Source organism: Penicillium bovifimosum (genome assembly GCF_028826915.1).
Source record: "Penicillium bovifimosum strain IBT 22155 chromosome Unknown utg000002l_segment0_segment0, whole genome shotgun sequence".
NCBI lineage: Eukaryota > Fungi > Ascomycota > Eurotiomycetes > Eurotiales > Aspergillaceae > Penicillium > Penicillium bovifimosum.
The window spans coordinates 999,978-1,015,540 of record NW_026622711.1 but is presented as its reverse complement, the minus strand read 5'-3'; the positions used below and the strand labels follow the sequence as shown (position 1 = coordinate 1,015,540).

The 15,563-nt window shown below is 51.7% G+C and overlaps 5 protein-coding genes across 5 annotated transcripts; 3 read left to right on the top strand and 2 right to left on the bottom strand.

The window, feature by feature from the left end:
* Positions 1-445: 445 nt before the first annotated feature.
* On the top strand, positions 446-2,342 carry N7515_001580 (uncharacterized protein; the record flags this gene model as incomplete). Its single annotated transcript, XM_056662324.1, has 2 exons — positions 446-455; positions 523-2,342. The coding sequence occupies 2 exons, from the start codon at positions 446-448 to the stop codon at positions 2,340-2,342; spliced, it is 1,830 nt and encodes a 609-aa protein (XP_056524437.1).
* Positions 2,343-3,503: 1,161 nt separating this feature from the next.
* N7515_001579 (uncharacterized protein) lies at positions 3,504-5,881 on the bottom strand (the record flags this gene model as incomplete). The annotated part of the gene is made up of 2 exons (XM_056662323.1): positions 3,504-4,504; positions 4,567-5,881. The coding sequence occupies 2 exons, from the start codon at positions 5,879-5,881 to the stop codon at positions 3,504-3,506; spliced, it is 2,316 nt and encodes a 771-aa protein (XP_056524436.1).
* Positions 5,882-8,318: 2,437 nt separating this feature from the next.
* On the top strand, positions 8,319-10,936 carry N7515_001578 (putative C6 transcription factor; the record flags this gene model as incomplete). Its single annotated transcript, XM_056662322.1, has 2 exons — positions 8,319-9,017; positions 9,068-10,936. The coding sequence occupies 2 exons, from the start codon at positions 8,319-8,321 to the stop codon at positions 10,934-10,936; spliced, it is 2,568 nt and encodes an 855-aa protein (XP_056524435.1).
* Positions 10,937-11,462: 526 nt separating this feature from the next.
* N7515_001577 (putative oligosaccharyl transferase subunit Dad1) lies at positions 11,463-12,149 on the top strand (the record flags this gene model as incomplete). Its single annotated transcript, XM_056662321.1, has 3 exons — positions 11,463-11,729; positions 11,844-12,019; positions 12,083-12,149. The coding sequence occupies 3 exons, from the start codon at positions 11,463-11,465 to the stop codon at positions 12,147-12,149; spliced, it is 510 nt and encodes a 169-aa protein (XP_056524434.1).
* Positions 12,150-12,510: 361 nt separating this feature from the next.
* N7515_001576 (putative mRNA splicing factor RNA helicase (Prp16)) lies at positions 12,511-15,422 on the bottom strand (the record flags this gene model as incomplete). The annotated part of the gene is made up of 3 exons (XM_056662320.1): positions 12,511-12,903; positions 12,975-14,515; positions 14,567-15,422. 3 exons carry the CDS (start codon positions 15,420-15,422, stop codon positions 12,511-12,513), a joined length of 2,790 nt encoding a protein of 929 aa, XP_056524433.1.
* Between the last annotated feature and the right edge of the window lie 141 nt (positions 15,423-15,563).

Sequence of the window (15,563 nt, the reverse complement as noted above, 5' to 3'; positions counted from 1 at the left end):
AGGCGGTCTGCATAAATACCCAGAGCAAACCGCCTTTGACCAGGGTCATATGAACTGTGGCAAGGTTTTGAGGCAGTGCCTCGGGTACTTTTGCCCGGGTCACGGCCGGGTTTGCGTATAACATCAAGGCACTCGATGCGCTAGATCATTTTGAGCTGAAGATCAGACTCCGCCCGTCCTTGTAAGCCAACGAGAAACTGAGAATGTAAAGAAAAAGCAGCAAACATGACGCCATAAATCGCGGGGATGCAGAACGGTGGGCCTCCAACTCCTTCTCTGACGTGAGTCATTTGCTATGCACATTGGAAGCTTGCGGCTCTGGTCCTTGGCGTGACTTAGCGTAAAGGTAACGAGGTTATGCTTTAAAATCAGGTGGCGAACAAGACCTCGTTCTTTGACCACAGTCCTTCTCCATGATTCCAGACACTACGCAACACCATTCACCATGGCACAAGGTATGTCCACTGTTAGGTTGATCTGAAGCGGGGAGTTTTTACTGATGAGTTCGATTGGTTTCTGAAGGTTCCCAGGCTTCCATTGTGAAGATTGCCGGTGCGGGGTTCCGGCTCTCCTTGCTCCTTAATGCGGCTGCTTGTCAGCTTGCTCAGTCGAGACTGGAGATACACAGCATCGCTAAGGGAATTTCGCTTTTTGCTCTGATTCTCAAACGTGTCGGGCAGGTTATTGAAGGTACTGAGGTTAACCAATCCCCAGAGGCAACGGAGAAGGCATGGGAGATCGCCGAACAGGGCCAGATGATATTTATCGAGATCGAGCACATGCTGGACAAGCTAAAGGCAACCGACCGAAGCAGTGATCTTAAAACAATCCCACTGCAGGAAAGACTCAAGTGGTGCTTCCGGAAGCAGCATGTCACTTATCTGCTAGCCCACATCGAAGCTCTCAAGCTCAGCCTGATTGTCATGATACAAATATTACAGCTTGGAAGCCTTATCAAATCGCATGCGGATGATGGTATCAATGTTGATTCCCTTGCATCTGCTTGGGATGATTCTATTGCACAAGATAAAGCGGAATCCCAGAACATGATCATCGTTCGGTATTGGTCTGTGAAGCGCCTAGATCGTCTATGGGACCTCGTGGAGCAGGAAGCTAGAGATGCCGCCAACGATCCGACAAATCAAAGGATCAGTTCCAATTACTCTTCTAATACAGTCTCGCGGGCGTCGGTTGCGGCCAGGAACACAGCCCCGAGAAGGCTGCGTATCGTTTCATTTGGAGACAGCGATGTGGGCCTGAGTGACATAGAGAAGTCGCCGAAGGACATGGTGCAACTTTCTGAGAGTGCATTGAATCAGCTTCTGTCGATTTTAGTGCCTTCGATTGATCCTTCGAAGCTGCTGATACACCACGCTGGACAAAGCCCCAGTTCATCCAGCCAATTCAGCCAGCCTCGAGTCTATCTTTCTTCAGATACAGAAGAAGATGACCCCGAGGAGCTCGACTTTGACGGTCATGAAATCCGAGGCTACTATCTCGAGGGAAAGACATCGGATTGGAGAGAGCCACACTCCCAAGAAGCCCGTCAGCACGCAGCAGATCTCCGCCGACGATATTCCAGTTATCAAGCTCGCGTTGAAAGCGAACCAGAGCCCGACGAATACCGCAAGCACCGTGGCAATCACCGCAATGACTCCAAAGTCTTCGACTCAAGCGATGAGGACGAGCAAAGATCCGATACCCTCCGACCCTTAAGCAACAATCTCCCGCACGGCGGCCGTGTCCATTCCAACAGCCTCTCATCCAACTATCCTCCGACCTCCAATCCCGACAGCAGACCATACGCATATCCCAGCGGTAGCTACCCATTCCCGAATCAACCCCCTCCCCGTCCCACACCACCACCACACTCACAGTCGGCTGCATCTCATCCCCCGGTTGCTTCCCAACAACCCTACAAATACTACCCACCTCAAGACTATGCTGCAGCCCCCCGGTCCGCTCCAATGGCGATGAACAAACCTACCAACCCTGCAATCCCAATCCCCAATATTAATCCCTCGCCCAGAGGCCCGTCTCCAAACCAGGTTCATTTTGAAACCCCCTGGCCTCGGAACCAAGCACATAGCACAATCAACAACAACCTCCAACCTCGCTCCCATCCATCTGCATACCCGCTCTCTTCATCATCCCCCGAATCTAATCTCCGGATCCCGCCGCCTCGGTCCGGGCAACGATCACCGTCGTCGCATCGCCGCACCTCACGTGAAGATGCCAAGGAGCGTCATAAGACGATGACTCGTAATGCTACGAGAGGCTTGGTGGGAATTGGGGCTATTGCTGGGTTTATGGATGCATTGGAGGCTTTCTCAATTCTGTGATACTCTTTTCTTTTACTTGGTGTATTTTTGACCACCGGGCGCATGGGGCTTGCTTTCGCCGGTGTTGCATAGACTGGGTGCTTGGTCCTCGGTTGAGGGCTTGGTGTTTGATATCCTTGTTTTCTCTTATGCAACGAACTGATGAAAGCCACGATTTAGCTGTATTACTCACAATTTAACGGATTATGATCAGACCGAGTCTCCAGTGTGACGACATCACATTTTTCGGACCTTCATAGATCCCGTATGCTCCCTCGGAGTCCCCCGTAGGTTACAACAAAACACATGTTGAGCTCAACGGAAAAACCCCCAAATCCCAGAACCGCTCAACCTTGATAGAATCGACATACAGCAAATTACCCTCAATCCATCTCCTCCAATCCCAACTTCATTGTCCAGATCTGATATCGCGATTCACGCCCGTGCTCGATTTATCCATCGATTTATCCGTTGAGCTCGGGTTCGGGTTCGGGTTCGATCCGGACACACCTCGGATTCAAACGCCATCAACCGACTAGTACATACTGTACTACATAAACCCGACACCTGGGCATTCTCAACCCCAGGAAATTTATCTGTCAAACCAAGACACCCGTGAATAATGCTATATGCACATGTCCAACATCGGACTGGACGATCACCCCGATACCTCTGCATGCTAAGAGAATCCAACCCGATCCCTGACCCGTCCATCGCGGAACTTCCGATTCTCCCGATTCTCCGATCAGCACTGTGAACGGAGTATGCCGCCATTATCGGTCTTCAGGATGAATGGGGTAAATGCTACAATATGTTGGGATGCGATGAGGAGCCCGGGTAGGATTTGATTTGAAATCCAAATGATTTCGGGATAATTCTTGCTTTGACAGGTTCGGTGGGTATACATACTGGTCCCGTCCCTTCCCTGAGGTTGTCTGCATAGTGCTTTTATACTGCTATCACATGTACTTCGAGCTGGGCTCCCGGGCTTGAACTGAATACATACCTAGAGAGCTTCTATGTTCTTTCTGGGCTTTTTGGCTCTTGCTGGTATGTGTATCTCTTGATCTCATGATGTTCCTATCCAATTCTCGTCGTTTAATTACATCATCTGGCTAACATGTGAAGTCTATATATGCATAGTGATCCTTTGACCCAATGATCCTAAGTCCAAAGTCCATTTCAGAACTCAGGCAACGGCGGCATCCCAAAGATACTCCCATCAGGAATCCACCCATCCAACTCCATCCCCGCGCGAGCCATATGCTGCATAGGAGGCATGCGCTGCTGCTCGTATCCGAACTGCGGTAACCCTGCCTGCGGATGTGATGGCGAAGGCTGATATCCCGCTGTGTTCATGCTGTGGAAGTAATGTGCGTTATGGCCCTGGCTGTCCATCGGCCACATGCCTCCACTGTTCATCGCAACGTATCCGTCGCGCATGGTGTCCATTCCCGGTGCCATTGGGGGAACAGGAACGGGAACTGAGTACGAGTCCATCGTCGAGGGTGTCACTTGGGCCATGTGTGTGTCTGGTACGATACCTTGGCCCTGGCCTTGGGTCTGGAAAGGCTGAGACGCAGCTCCTGATCCTGGAACCGACATCGAGTCTACGGTGCCGGTCGACGGACTCCCTGATACGACACCGACACTATTCTCTGGCCCCAGGCTGTATCGTCGCTCCAGGCGGTCATACCAGTCCTTGCCCCTCACGCCCACGACTTGATACCATCGGGTTGGGATGTTGTATTTGCCTCCGTCGCTTGCGCCACTCAATTTGATTGCTAGGGCTTCGAGGTAATAGGCCACGTTCACTGTCTGTGGAGTGACCACTTCTCCGAGAGCACCGGTGCGCACAGAGAAGTGGATTTTCAGCAGCGATGTTACGGCCATCCCGAACCGGGTGTATGTGAGATTTGGGAGTTTACGCAGTGTGTCTGTGCTGCATGCCAGCACGGCGTCTAGCAGTTCTTGCGCGGCGTTCATCCATTTCATGTTGATGTCGATCCGAATTGCGCTGAGGGGGCAGTCTGGCGCTTGGTTGTTGCTGTCGTTGCCTTCTTCGTCGAGCGTTGGCAGCGTGAAGTATCGGCGTTTGAAGGCGTCTGGGTCGCGGTATCCTTCTCCCACGCCGAGTTCGTACATGGCTAGTGTTGTGGAGCGGTATTCGAGGATTAGGGGGACTAACCAGAGGGGACGATTAGTATTGAGAACTGCTAATGCGCAAAGAACCTGGTATGCCTACCGGTCATCAGGTCCGAAGGGATGCTGTTCTTCCACGTCTCGATCCGCTTATCGAACCAGCGCAATACGGCTTGCACCCGTGACTCGGTCAGTGGTGATGTGGTGCTGGTATCGTCCAGACCAAATGAGGACATTGCTTCATCGGTTATCCGTTGAAGCTCAAACCAGACCGCCAGATGTCGATCCGATCGGTGTGGTGAGTGTTCCAGGTGCTTGAGACACTCGGCCATCCAGTCATTGAACTGGAGCAAGTTTGGTCGACGTGTCTTCATCGCAACACTCGAGCCGAGATGGTAGCAGCCGAGGACTGCTCGTGCCTGCTCGGCCAGCAGCTCGTCGTGTGGCTCCTGTCTGCTGCGCTTGCGGTCGGGTTTCTTCGACACACGCCGTTTGTTTGCTAACCCAATCTCCAGTGCCATCGTCGAGGCAATGTGGGTGTACTGATACAGCTGCAGCTTCAATGGGGAGGTGGGCGGGAGGTAGAAGATGATCATCAGCAGCAGCGCCTGCACTAACTCTAGTGACTTTTCACCCTGAATGAAGAACCGCTCTGCATACAGGCGAATCATCTCGCGGTTCAGCACCGCTGCCAATCCTGCGTCAACCGTGATGGATGTTGCGGCAATCACCGAGAGGAACAGAATTGGCTTTGTTTGTCGCAGTTGGGCTGCCGTGGTGTTTGATGGCAAGACAACTAATGGGAAGAATGATGCAAGCTCGTGGATGTAATATGCCACCAATTGCTCCGCGTCTTCGAGCGAGATAATCCCCCGATCGATCACGTCCTCCACAGGCTGGACCGTTCCCTGCTCGGCCTCAAAGCCAGCCGGCATGCCGGCGAAGGCAGGCGGTGCCGAAAATGCACCACTCTCATGCGTGCCTTTCATCAGTTCTGGAGAGTAGTCCATATACCGGGCATCCTCAGACGGGTGAGCAGAATGGTCTCGCAAGTCGAGACCACTTTTCATGTCCATATCAGTTGAATCGTGGTCGTCTTCCCCGTTGCTGTCCTCGCCGGACTCCGGCTCTTCCTCTTCGGGGATACGATTCTTCAACAGCGAGCGCATCACCCGCATCTCCTTCTCCAACTGTGCGACCCGTGAGTCCGTCCGCTTGCGCGGCCGCCGCCTTTGAGGTGCCACAAACACACAAGGTCTCTTCCCCTTAGCGCATCGCTGGCACTGGTTTGGCGTCGACGGACTTGGTAGACAGCGGACCTTCAGACTTCGACAGGACTCACAGGAGCGATTCAACGGCTGCGCTGATCCGTGTTGGCTGCTTGATTCGCCTTGTGGTGTCGAGGAGGTCTCGGACATGTTCACACAGCGACACGTCCAGGAACTATCCAGATGATAGGATTGCAATGGGGCTTAGATGTGTTTCGCCCATAAATTTCTGAAACCGCCTTGGGGGCCAGGGCAAAACAGACGGATTGAGATGATACGTCCGACTTAGCGATGGGTTATTGTGTATCTCGAGGCATATTGTTCTCGTGGAAAAATCCCGCAGGCTCTCAGGGCAGATGACCAGGGAATTCCACACGAAAAATATCCGGCCGGAGCACCATCGATCTCTTGCAATTGCTTTTCTGCAGGGTCCAGCAGGGTTGTGAACAAGAAATCCAGACCAGGCTTGGCACAATCATGTGAGAATGGGACTGGCAAAAAAATATCGAAGCTTAATGCCACAGATTTCAATGGTTTTAGGTAAGTGTTTACTTATCCCAATGTTCGCCTGGAAGTGGTAATGAGATAATGAGATCTCGTTGTGCCAAGGTCTGCATGGATGGGGTTACTAGGGTCTCACAGGCTCAGGATTCAGGAGTAAGGGATGCACGGTATTATTAGCACATCATGCCATCTCATCTTCTACGTAACCTATCTAAAACGTCGTTAGGCGTAGTTTAGGTCAATCTGATCAACATTTAGACCCCGATGATCTGACCCTGACCTCAGTTTGAAGGTCCATCCTTGTACCTTGGTGGCTGGATCAGGGGGAGGAACAGGCACCAGCGTGTACACAAGTGACGAAGTTCACGAGAAAGCGTTACATCTAAAGATTCAATCAAAAGCTAAACCTGGCGAATCATCGCCCGACTACTCCACTGTAAATCCTTGATGCTCTCTCGATTGGCCTATGAGAAGTGCCCGGCCAGTACCACCGACTGCCCGAATTGGTTTCCGTTGCGCTATTTTGACTAATGGGGATACTTGAACTTAACTTGAGTCCTGGGGACCAAATAACATCGTTCTACATTGTCAATTGACTGTAGACTACAATACTGATACCTAACTATAGATGTATCTGAATAGGAACGAGAATATGCTTACCAGCCTTGGAATTCCCCGACTTCGAGAAGCGAAGAATAGAATTCACTCGCTTCGAAAGTATAAAACCGAAGAATAACTCTAATCAGCCTTGTGCCGCACAAAAGTCAAATTCTATTTTTCTTTCCTTGTTCCATGGTACATAGATACATTGTTCAAAGCATGTGATAGACGCTCAGCTGAACTTTTCGGTATGCCGTGTGGAGACCCTGTGGGACCTTTATGGACCTTGAGCGGAGAGTCGTTAACCAAATAACAGCTGCGGGCGAATCCAGTCTTAACAAGTCTTAATAGTACTGCGTAGTTGCCCTTCGGCAGGGCTTGTTCGCTCCAAACAGTGTCTTGGCAATATCGGGAGTGGGTTTCCGGTGTCCACTCTATTCTTGACATCCTATCAAGCCCATTAGTAGTCCATTCCGAGATATTCATCGGAGTACCAACGGAGATCTCCGTCCTTCTTTGAACAGACATCATAGCCTACGCCCGAGATCTATTGGGAATTCTTGCAAAGTTTTCGGATCTCTTTGTAGTATACCCTTGAGTTGGGCGCGGAAAAGGCTTCCGATTCAGTATGGCATGGAGTCATGGACCTTTCTAACTGGCCATTGTATCGGCTTTACAAGCCAATAATAAGGTTTCAGATAAACCAGCCATATCTCGCAACGTTGCCTCCAAGCGAGATGCGCCGTTGATAGCGTCCGGGCATGCATAAGCGCTGCGTGGAGACGAGCCTAACCTACCTTCTCCATACCTATAAAGGGCTAGGGTTGCATGGTGCCCGGTCATTTCTGAAATATAGGTATCACTGCGTCGATGCGTTCCATTTTTTCCGAGGACTCCCCGATGCCCAGCTCTACGCGCACTTTTCCAGATCATTTCAGCAGAAGTGGTGGATAGTGGCGATGGCAATCTGCACATGCAGGGAACGGCATCCTTCTGGCGGTACAGTGCAAATGACTCCTCCAGTAGGTCACCATAAATCAAGGCTCATTATCTCATAGGAGGCGTCTATCCCTCACAAATTCTCAGTGTGCTGAGGCAGCTCAACTGGCCTTACAAGTTCACGATTTCCTGGCCAAAGAGGTTTGATATAGGCCTTCTAGGGGCTGTGATTTACTTGAGATCTGATCACATTCCTCGTGCTCGTGCGGATGCATGAGCCGGAACACCTATGCGTCTTTATTGATCTGATCTTCCACCTGTCTCACCACTTTATATGTGGTGGTGGTATACTTATTTGAACTATTGATTGAGGCCGTAAATAGACTCCATTTAAGCAATTAGCTAGTTGTAGGTTCTCGGATGTCCGAAGGTTTATATACTTCGGGAAGTCAACCGGAGATAACGGCTGCGATTGCCTAGACGGGACAGGCGTCCAGCCCCCCAGGGCTGAGTCATAGACATCGAACTCTAATCAATCAGTCACATGTCCACTCCTCGTATTATCCATGTCAAGCAAACAGGCTCAAGTTTGCTTTACCATCTCAAGCTGTTGAAGAATGTGGGCAAGACCCCAGCTCCTAATTTCAGCGTCATGTCATTCCAATCAATTTCCCCGGAGGAACTGAATATCTCGCCGCAATTCAGCCACAATTTTCTGACCCCACAACCTACACACTCAACCACCGCCCCCCACCATGTAGCCGCGGAACCCCCAAGCTCGACCTCCCGCAGCTGTGTGACCTGCCGTCGCAGGAAGGTCCGGTGCAACAAGAGGTCTCCATGCTCGAATTGTACCAAGGCCGGCATCGACTGTATCTTTCCCCCGCCTGGCCGTGCCCCGCGGAAATCGAAGCGCCCGCCGGATGCAGAGCTGCTCACGCGGCTACGCCGTCTGGAGGGCGTCATCGATCATCTCAGGAGTGGTGGTGCCACAGATTCCGCACCGGCAGTCTCCCCTCAGGCGACGTCTTCGGCGACGGGGTCTTCAACTGCGAAGAGCGAAACGACGGGGTCGGCATCGGCATCGGTTGAACAGACTCCCGAGGTTAAGTGTCCTTTCGAAGAGTCGGACCCGAAGAAGCCTGCTCCCAATAAGTTTGAAAATGAGTTCGGGCGACTGGTTATCGATGAAGGCAAAAGCCGATACGTTAGCAACCAGCTCTGGGCTAGTCTTGGAGATGAGGTACGACAATATTCTTTCACCTCTTGCTATCTCCTACTGACATATTGTAGATTGAGGAGCTGCAAGATATCCTCGATCACTCATCGTCTGAGGAAGACAATGCAGATTCGCCAGAGTCTGCCCAATCCGGATCTCATGACGGGTTCCTTTTTGGAATGTACTCACTTTCACGATCTCTCCGAGAATTCCACCCCCCGACGCCCAAGGTTTCTCTACTTTGGGAGATATATAGAGAGAACGTTGCTCCTCTAATCACCATCGTGCACCGGCCAACGGCGAGAAATCTGTTTGTTGAGGCAGCACAGCGCCCGGATTCCTTGGACAAGAACTCAGAGGCTCTTGTATTCTCCATGTATCTTAGCTGCATTATCAGCTTGAAGCCAGATGATTGTTTGCTCCACTTCGGTGAAGACCGGGCTTCTGCTGTCAAGCGATATCGGTTTGCTACAGAGCAGGCGCTGGCAAGAGCTGGGCTCTTGAATACGCAAAGTCTGGTCCTCTTGCAAGCCGCCGTTTTATTCTTGGTCTGCGTGCGACGGGAAGATGACAGCAAGTTTGTGTGGTCTATGACCTCGGTCGTCTTACGCCTTTCCCAGAGCTTAGGCTTACATCGCGATGGCACCAATTTTGCTTTGAAGCCATTTGAGACGGAGATGCGACGCCGTCTGTGGTGGCATATCTCGCTACTGGATGTGCGCTCCTCTGAAGACCATGGAACGGACCCGCTTATCAATGAGAACATGTACGATACGCGGCTACCGTTGAATGTCAACGACGATGACCTCTCGCCCGACATGGTGGAGCCCCCCAAAGAGCGTGAGGGTTGCACAGATAATACCTTCTGCCTAATTCGCTGCGAGATCACGAGCGCTCTGCGGCGAGCAAATTATGTGTGCCCCAACGCCCAATTCCGTTCACCGAACAGTCTACCGCCGGTAGAACTTGGTGAGCGAATGATTAAAGTCATCAGTGATCGATGTGAGGAACGGTATATTAGACACTGCGACATGAACGTTCCTATCCAATGGTGCGCTGCCACAGTTGGCAGACTGATCCTTGCCAAGTTATGGCTAATGATCCACCACCCAATGGCCCGAAAGGACGGCGGAAATGTGACACAAGAAACTCGCGAGAGCTTGTTCTTGACCGCGATCGAGGTCCTCGAGTTTGGCCGCTTGGTGGAAAACGACCCCAAGACCGCCAAATGGGGCTGGCTATGCCGGACAAACATGCAATGGCACGGAGTTGCGTTCGTTCTGTCCGAGATATGCGTTCGGCCAATGTGTCCTGTCACCGATCGTGCTTGGAATGCCGTCAGTTCCACATACAATGAATGGGCTCGTCAAGCCACACATAAGAAGGGCATGCTGTGGCGGCCCCTCGCCGCTTTGATGAAACGGGCCGCTGCCACCCGGGCAAAGCAGCAGCAGGAATTGCTATCCAAGTTTGGTCCATTGCCTCCTTCATCAGGACCTGTCAGTAGCCCGATTGACACTGAACACCATCTCCTTCCCCAGATTCATATGCCCTTGGGAGCACGGAGTCCACTCCAAACAACTCAACCACACCAATCTGTACCGATCACATACGATGCAGACTTGGATATCGACCTAAGCCGCGGGCCTTTGAGTGCATTCCAGGACATGTTCCCTGACACGAACCTGATGGCCAAGTCAAATGGACTCTTTGATTCTCCACCAGCCTATAATAACATCTCGGTGCCGAACTTGCCATTGTCGATTGCTCCGGCCTACAATCTTCCCACAAGCACTCCTTTCTTGAGTCAGCCATCTCTCCCTGAGGCCCCTGAGCTCAGCTGGGAGAAGTGGGATCAAGTCATGCGCGAATTCCAAATGGATGTTGAAAATGACAATTCGCAGCCAACAAAAGGTATCAATGTTGGTGAATGGTTTGCTTGATCTGTGGCCATTGTATGCTTTCATGTGCTAGGATGCTTTGCTTCCCATCCGAGGCTTTTACGACGTGATGATTTATGGCGCTTTATTTATGGACGATATTCCCTCCTCTCACTGTAACTATACTCACCTTCCCTCCACTCACAGTCACTATCTATACTCAATCTTCCCTCTATGGATACACCCTTCTGGCCACTACGAAACTGTATAATAAGCACAATTCCAGAAATACATTCAACCTCCTCATACCAAAGTACCAGTCTTTCTATTAATTCCTATAAAAGCACATTTGTTATCCCCGACTTAGTTCTATACTTCCAAATCAGGAAATACACAACCACGTGATCAAGATAGCGGAGCTTCAAGCTCCAAGCTGGCATCAACCAACACCTCCACTCCGCCATTGTCTTCCAACCCACCATCTCCACCCCAAATATTCTCTGCAGTCGACATCAGCCATATCTCCAGTTTACAAAAAACTACCGACTAATACTCCCCAAGCTTCTCACCACCACCAACAACCAAAATCATGCCTCCCAAACGCCACGCGGCCTCAACCACCTCCGCAACGCCCTCCGCACCCGCACCCACACCCTCACCGGCCGTCACACCCAAACTCTCCTCCGGCCCAGCAACCCTGAAGACCAATGCCTCAGTCGCCGAAATCGCCCAGCATGTCTGGCAACAGTACGCATCCACAACGCCGCAGCGCACCCTCCTTCTAGACGCCTTTATGGTCTTCCTGGTTCTCGTTGGCGGGTTGCAGTTCTTGTACTGCGTTCTGGCTGGGAACTATGTAAGTGGGAGCTTTTTTTCTTGCCCTTCTTTTCGCGCTTGTTCATAACTGCTTGTTCCCACGGTCGTCCCGATTGCGGCCTATAACTGTAACTAACAATGTTACTTGATACAGCCCTTCAACGCCTTCCTTAGTGGCTTCGGTGCTGCTGTTGGTCAATTCGTTCTGACAGCCAGTCTGCGTATGCAGACTAGTGATGGTGGTAGTGGGTCGAAGCCGAGCTCGAAGGGGAAGAATGCGCGCTTTGTGGATCAGGAGGGTGAGGTGCAGGAGAGTACTTCACATGAGAGGTGAGTTCGGTTCCTTTTCGTGGAGGAACAATGAGTTGCAATGGGCTAATCTGTTGACTCTAGGGCTTTTGCTGATTATATCTTTGGGAGCTTGATTCTACACTTCTTTTGCATTAACTTCATCAACTGAGAGCTGTGTCTGCGAGAGATTCTGTTCGATACCCTGCTGCCCTTTATGTCCTTCTTGTCTGGGGTTTCGGAATTGTCGTCTTTCTGGTTTTCGTATGCTTCGGAACCCCTGTATACTTCGGCTTCAACCGGGGTCAAGAAGAATGTTTGTTTTGACTACTTCGATATTGACTTATGCTATCTGTATTACCTCAGATATCCAGCGCACAGAGTTGAAAGACTTTGGAAATATGCTAAACGGGAACGCAACAGCGGGTATCGATTTGACTAGCTCCAAGATAAAATGAAAAGAGGACATGATATGGTACAAATAGGGCACTCAAGACCCGAATGCAAGGAAATCCCAAATATATGACCCCCCACTAGAACGCCCGTCCCGGCCTCCTCGGCACCACAGGCCTTTTGACCACACTACCTCCAGAACCACCTCCACCACCCCCTCTTCCTGCACCGTCAGCACCAGGCCGGGACGAAGCAGAAGAGGAAGCAGTCAAACCACCGACCTTTCTTCCCGGCTTGATGACAGGTCTACGCACAGCCGACTTCCCGCCAACCTCGACTTCCATCCTGCGACGGGCGGGATCACTGCGTTCCAGCTCGCGCTGTTTCTCAGCAGCAGCGCGTTCACGATCAACGGCCATCTGCGCCTCGATTTCCATGCGCTTGTTGAACTCGATTTCTGTCACGCGCCGGTCGCGCTGTGAGTAGCCTTTTTCTTTGACGGAGTAGAATACGCCTCCGAGTTCGGCGAGCCACTGTAAGGGATGTTAGTTGCGAAAAAACGAGATAAAGTATGGTTGTGAGGGGAAGGTGAGAAGAAGCTTACGTGAGGGTCGACCGCTGTCACGGTGGACATGTATTCTTTAGCCGTTAGGATCAGCTCGTGGTAGACGACGTATTCGGGCACGTAACCGAGACCGTAGAGGGCACTTGTTGGATGGAGTGACATGGTCACGCTGGTGCGGAGGTTGATGAATTCGCCGATACCCTTTACTTTAGCGGCTTGGTGGTAGAAGCCGGAGCAGATACATTTGCGGATGTTGTCCCAGTCTGTGCCGCAGCTGATGAGGGGCAGTTTCTGTACGGTCATGATGTCGTGGAGCTGGTCGCGAACTTCCTTGGCGCGACGGAGGGTTTTGGCGTGTAGGAAGTGCTTAGTGCACCATGCGTCGGAGTATCCGTTGGTTTTCCATTGGGTGTAGACGTGGAGAAGGGTTAGATGGTCGGATTCGGGGACGAAGAATTTCTCGCGCGCGGAGTCGGATTCTTCCATTCGTTCTTTGGGGCGGTAGAAGACGTTTGGAACTGATAGCATTGAGACTATGGTTAACATCTCCTCGCTGCACTCGTATTCTTCGGCGGCCATGATTATGAGCTTGGCTAGAGGGGGATCCATGGGGAATGGCGTCATGCGTCGGCCCAGAGTTGTAAGGTCGCCCAGGTTGTCTAGAGCACCTAGCGACCACAGCTCGAAAAGAGAGGTAGAAATTGTCTCTTGGGGAGGCGGATCCATGAAATCGAAGTCCAAAAGGTCCTTTACGCCAAGAGATTTCAGCAAAAGCACAGTGTTCGAAAGACTGGTTCGCTGGATCTCGGGGATCGTTTGGATATACAGTTCGTTTTTGTAAGCCGTCTCGGTGTATAGACGGTAGGCTTTACCAGGCCCAGTGCGGCCAGCTCGTCCAGACCGCTGGTTCGCATTGGCTTGGGAAACCGGCGTGATTTGGAGAGTGTCCATACCCATGCGTGGGTTGTACACTTTCAGCTTCGAGTAACCTGCGTCCACGACGTACATGATACCATCGACTGTCAGACTCGTCTCAGCGATGTTAGTGGCCACAATGACTTTGCGCACGCCCGGAGCGGCCTTCTCGAAGATCTTCGCCTGCTGCTCGGCCGGCATTTGACTGTAAATCGGTAATATGCTGAGTTTCGGAGGATCATTCAGCAGCTTCAGCCGTTCTTCAACCAGCTCGCAGGTGGCCTCAATGTCTTCTTGTCCCGTCATAAAGACAAGGATATCACCAGCGGGCTGGGAAACATGGATAGCCAAGACCTGCTTGACCGCACTGTCGACATAGTCCTCACAGGGTGTGCGCGAGAAGTGGAGATCAACGGGGAATGTTCGACCCGGGATAATGAATTCTGGAGCACCACCATAGAAGCGTGAAAAGCGTTCTGAATTCATCGTTGCCGAGGTCACAATCAATTTCAGGTCCCTGCGCCGCGCCAGGACTTTCTTAAGAAGGCCCATTAAAACGTCGGTATTCAGAGCTCTTTCGTGTGCCTCGTCCATAATGATGCATGAGTACTTATCGAGATCCTTCTGTGTGAGGGATTCTCGCAGCAACACACCGTCGGTCATGTCTGGTAATGATTAGTTGTGTGACCACAGTGTAGCGGAAGCAGGGAACTCACATTTGATCATTGTCTCGTCACTTGTGCAGTCCTCGAAACGGATAGCATAACCAACGAGTCCACCGAGCTCGACGTCCATCTCCTCACTGACACGCTTGGCGACACTCATGGCAGCCACACGACGAGGCTGTGTACATCCGATCATACCATACTTGGAGTAGCCATCTTCGTGTAGAAATTGTGTGAGCTGGGTGGTCTTTCCAGACCCCGTCTCCCCGACAACTACCACAACCTGGTTGTCCCGAATAACCCTCAGTAGATCTTCACGCACGGCAAAGGCAGGCAGATATTCTCGCTGTTCACGCATGGTCTTGTTTTTGCTGAAAGCGCTGGCGCCACCGCCCTCCTTCTTCATATGCCTGGCGAACTTGTTTCCTCCTCCTTTGTAGGTCTCCTCGACAGGCATAGCGACTGCGCTGTCTCCCTCGTCTTCCTTGACACCCATCAAGTTTCCCAGCGTTGAGCCAGCCATATTTGTCGCCTGCTGCGCTTGCTTCTCCCGCTCGCGCTGTTGTCTGCGATCACGAACAACCCTGCTTCCTTTCCGGCTGAAGACCGCCAAGTCACTCTGCGGATCTCGAACGGCAGAGATCGGCTCCAACTGTTTCGTGAAGATCGTGCGGCCATCGAGAAAAGGCGGCCGGAGGTCGTGAACGAGTAAATGCACTCGATTTGCCTCTTCATCCTCGGGCATAAAATCTCCTTCATGGTCTCGACGTTGTGCTACACCCGAGGTGAGCATTCGATTGGTTTCCCAGTTGTCGATGTCCTTCCGTTTGGCTTCGCGGAGTCCGTGAGGGAGGTGTCCATCGCCCTTGTGCCTCTTGGCCGGGGGGCCCATGTCGGGGCGAGACATTTTATTCGAGCCTGTGAGGCAGAATTCAGAGTTGAGTGAATTGCAATGCTCGACTCAGAAGGTTGACTTTGTCCGATTCCCCGGAGCTGAACCTCCAAGTTTCCTATCTGTGACTAGCGCCATCATCTTACCGCCTAGTAT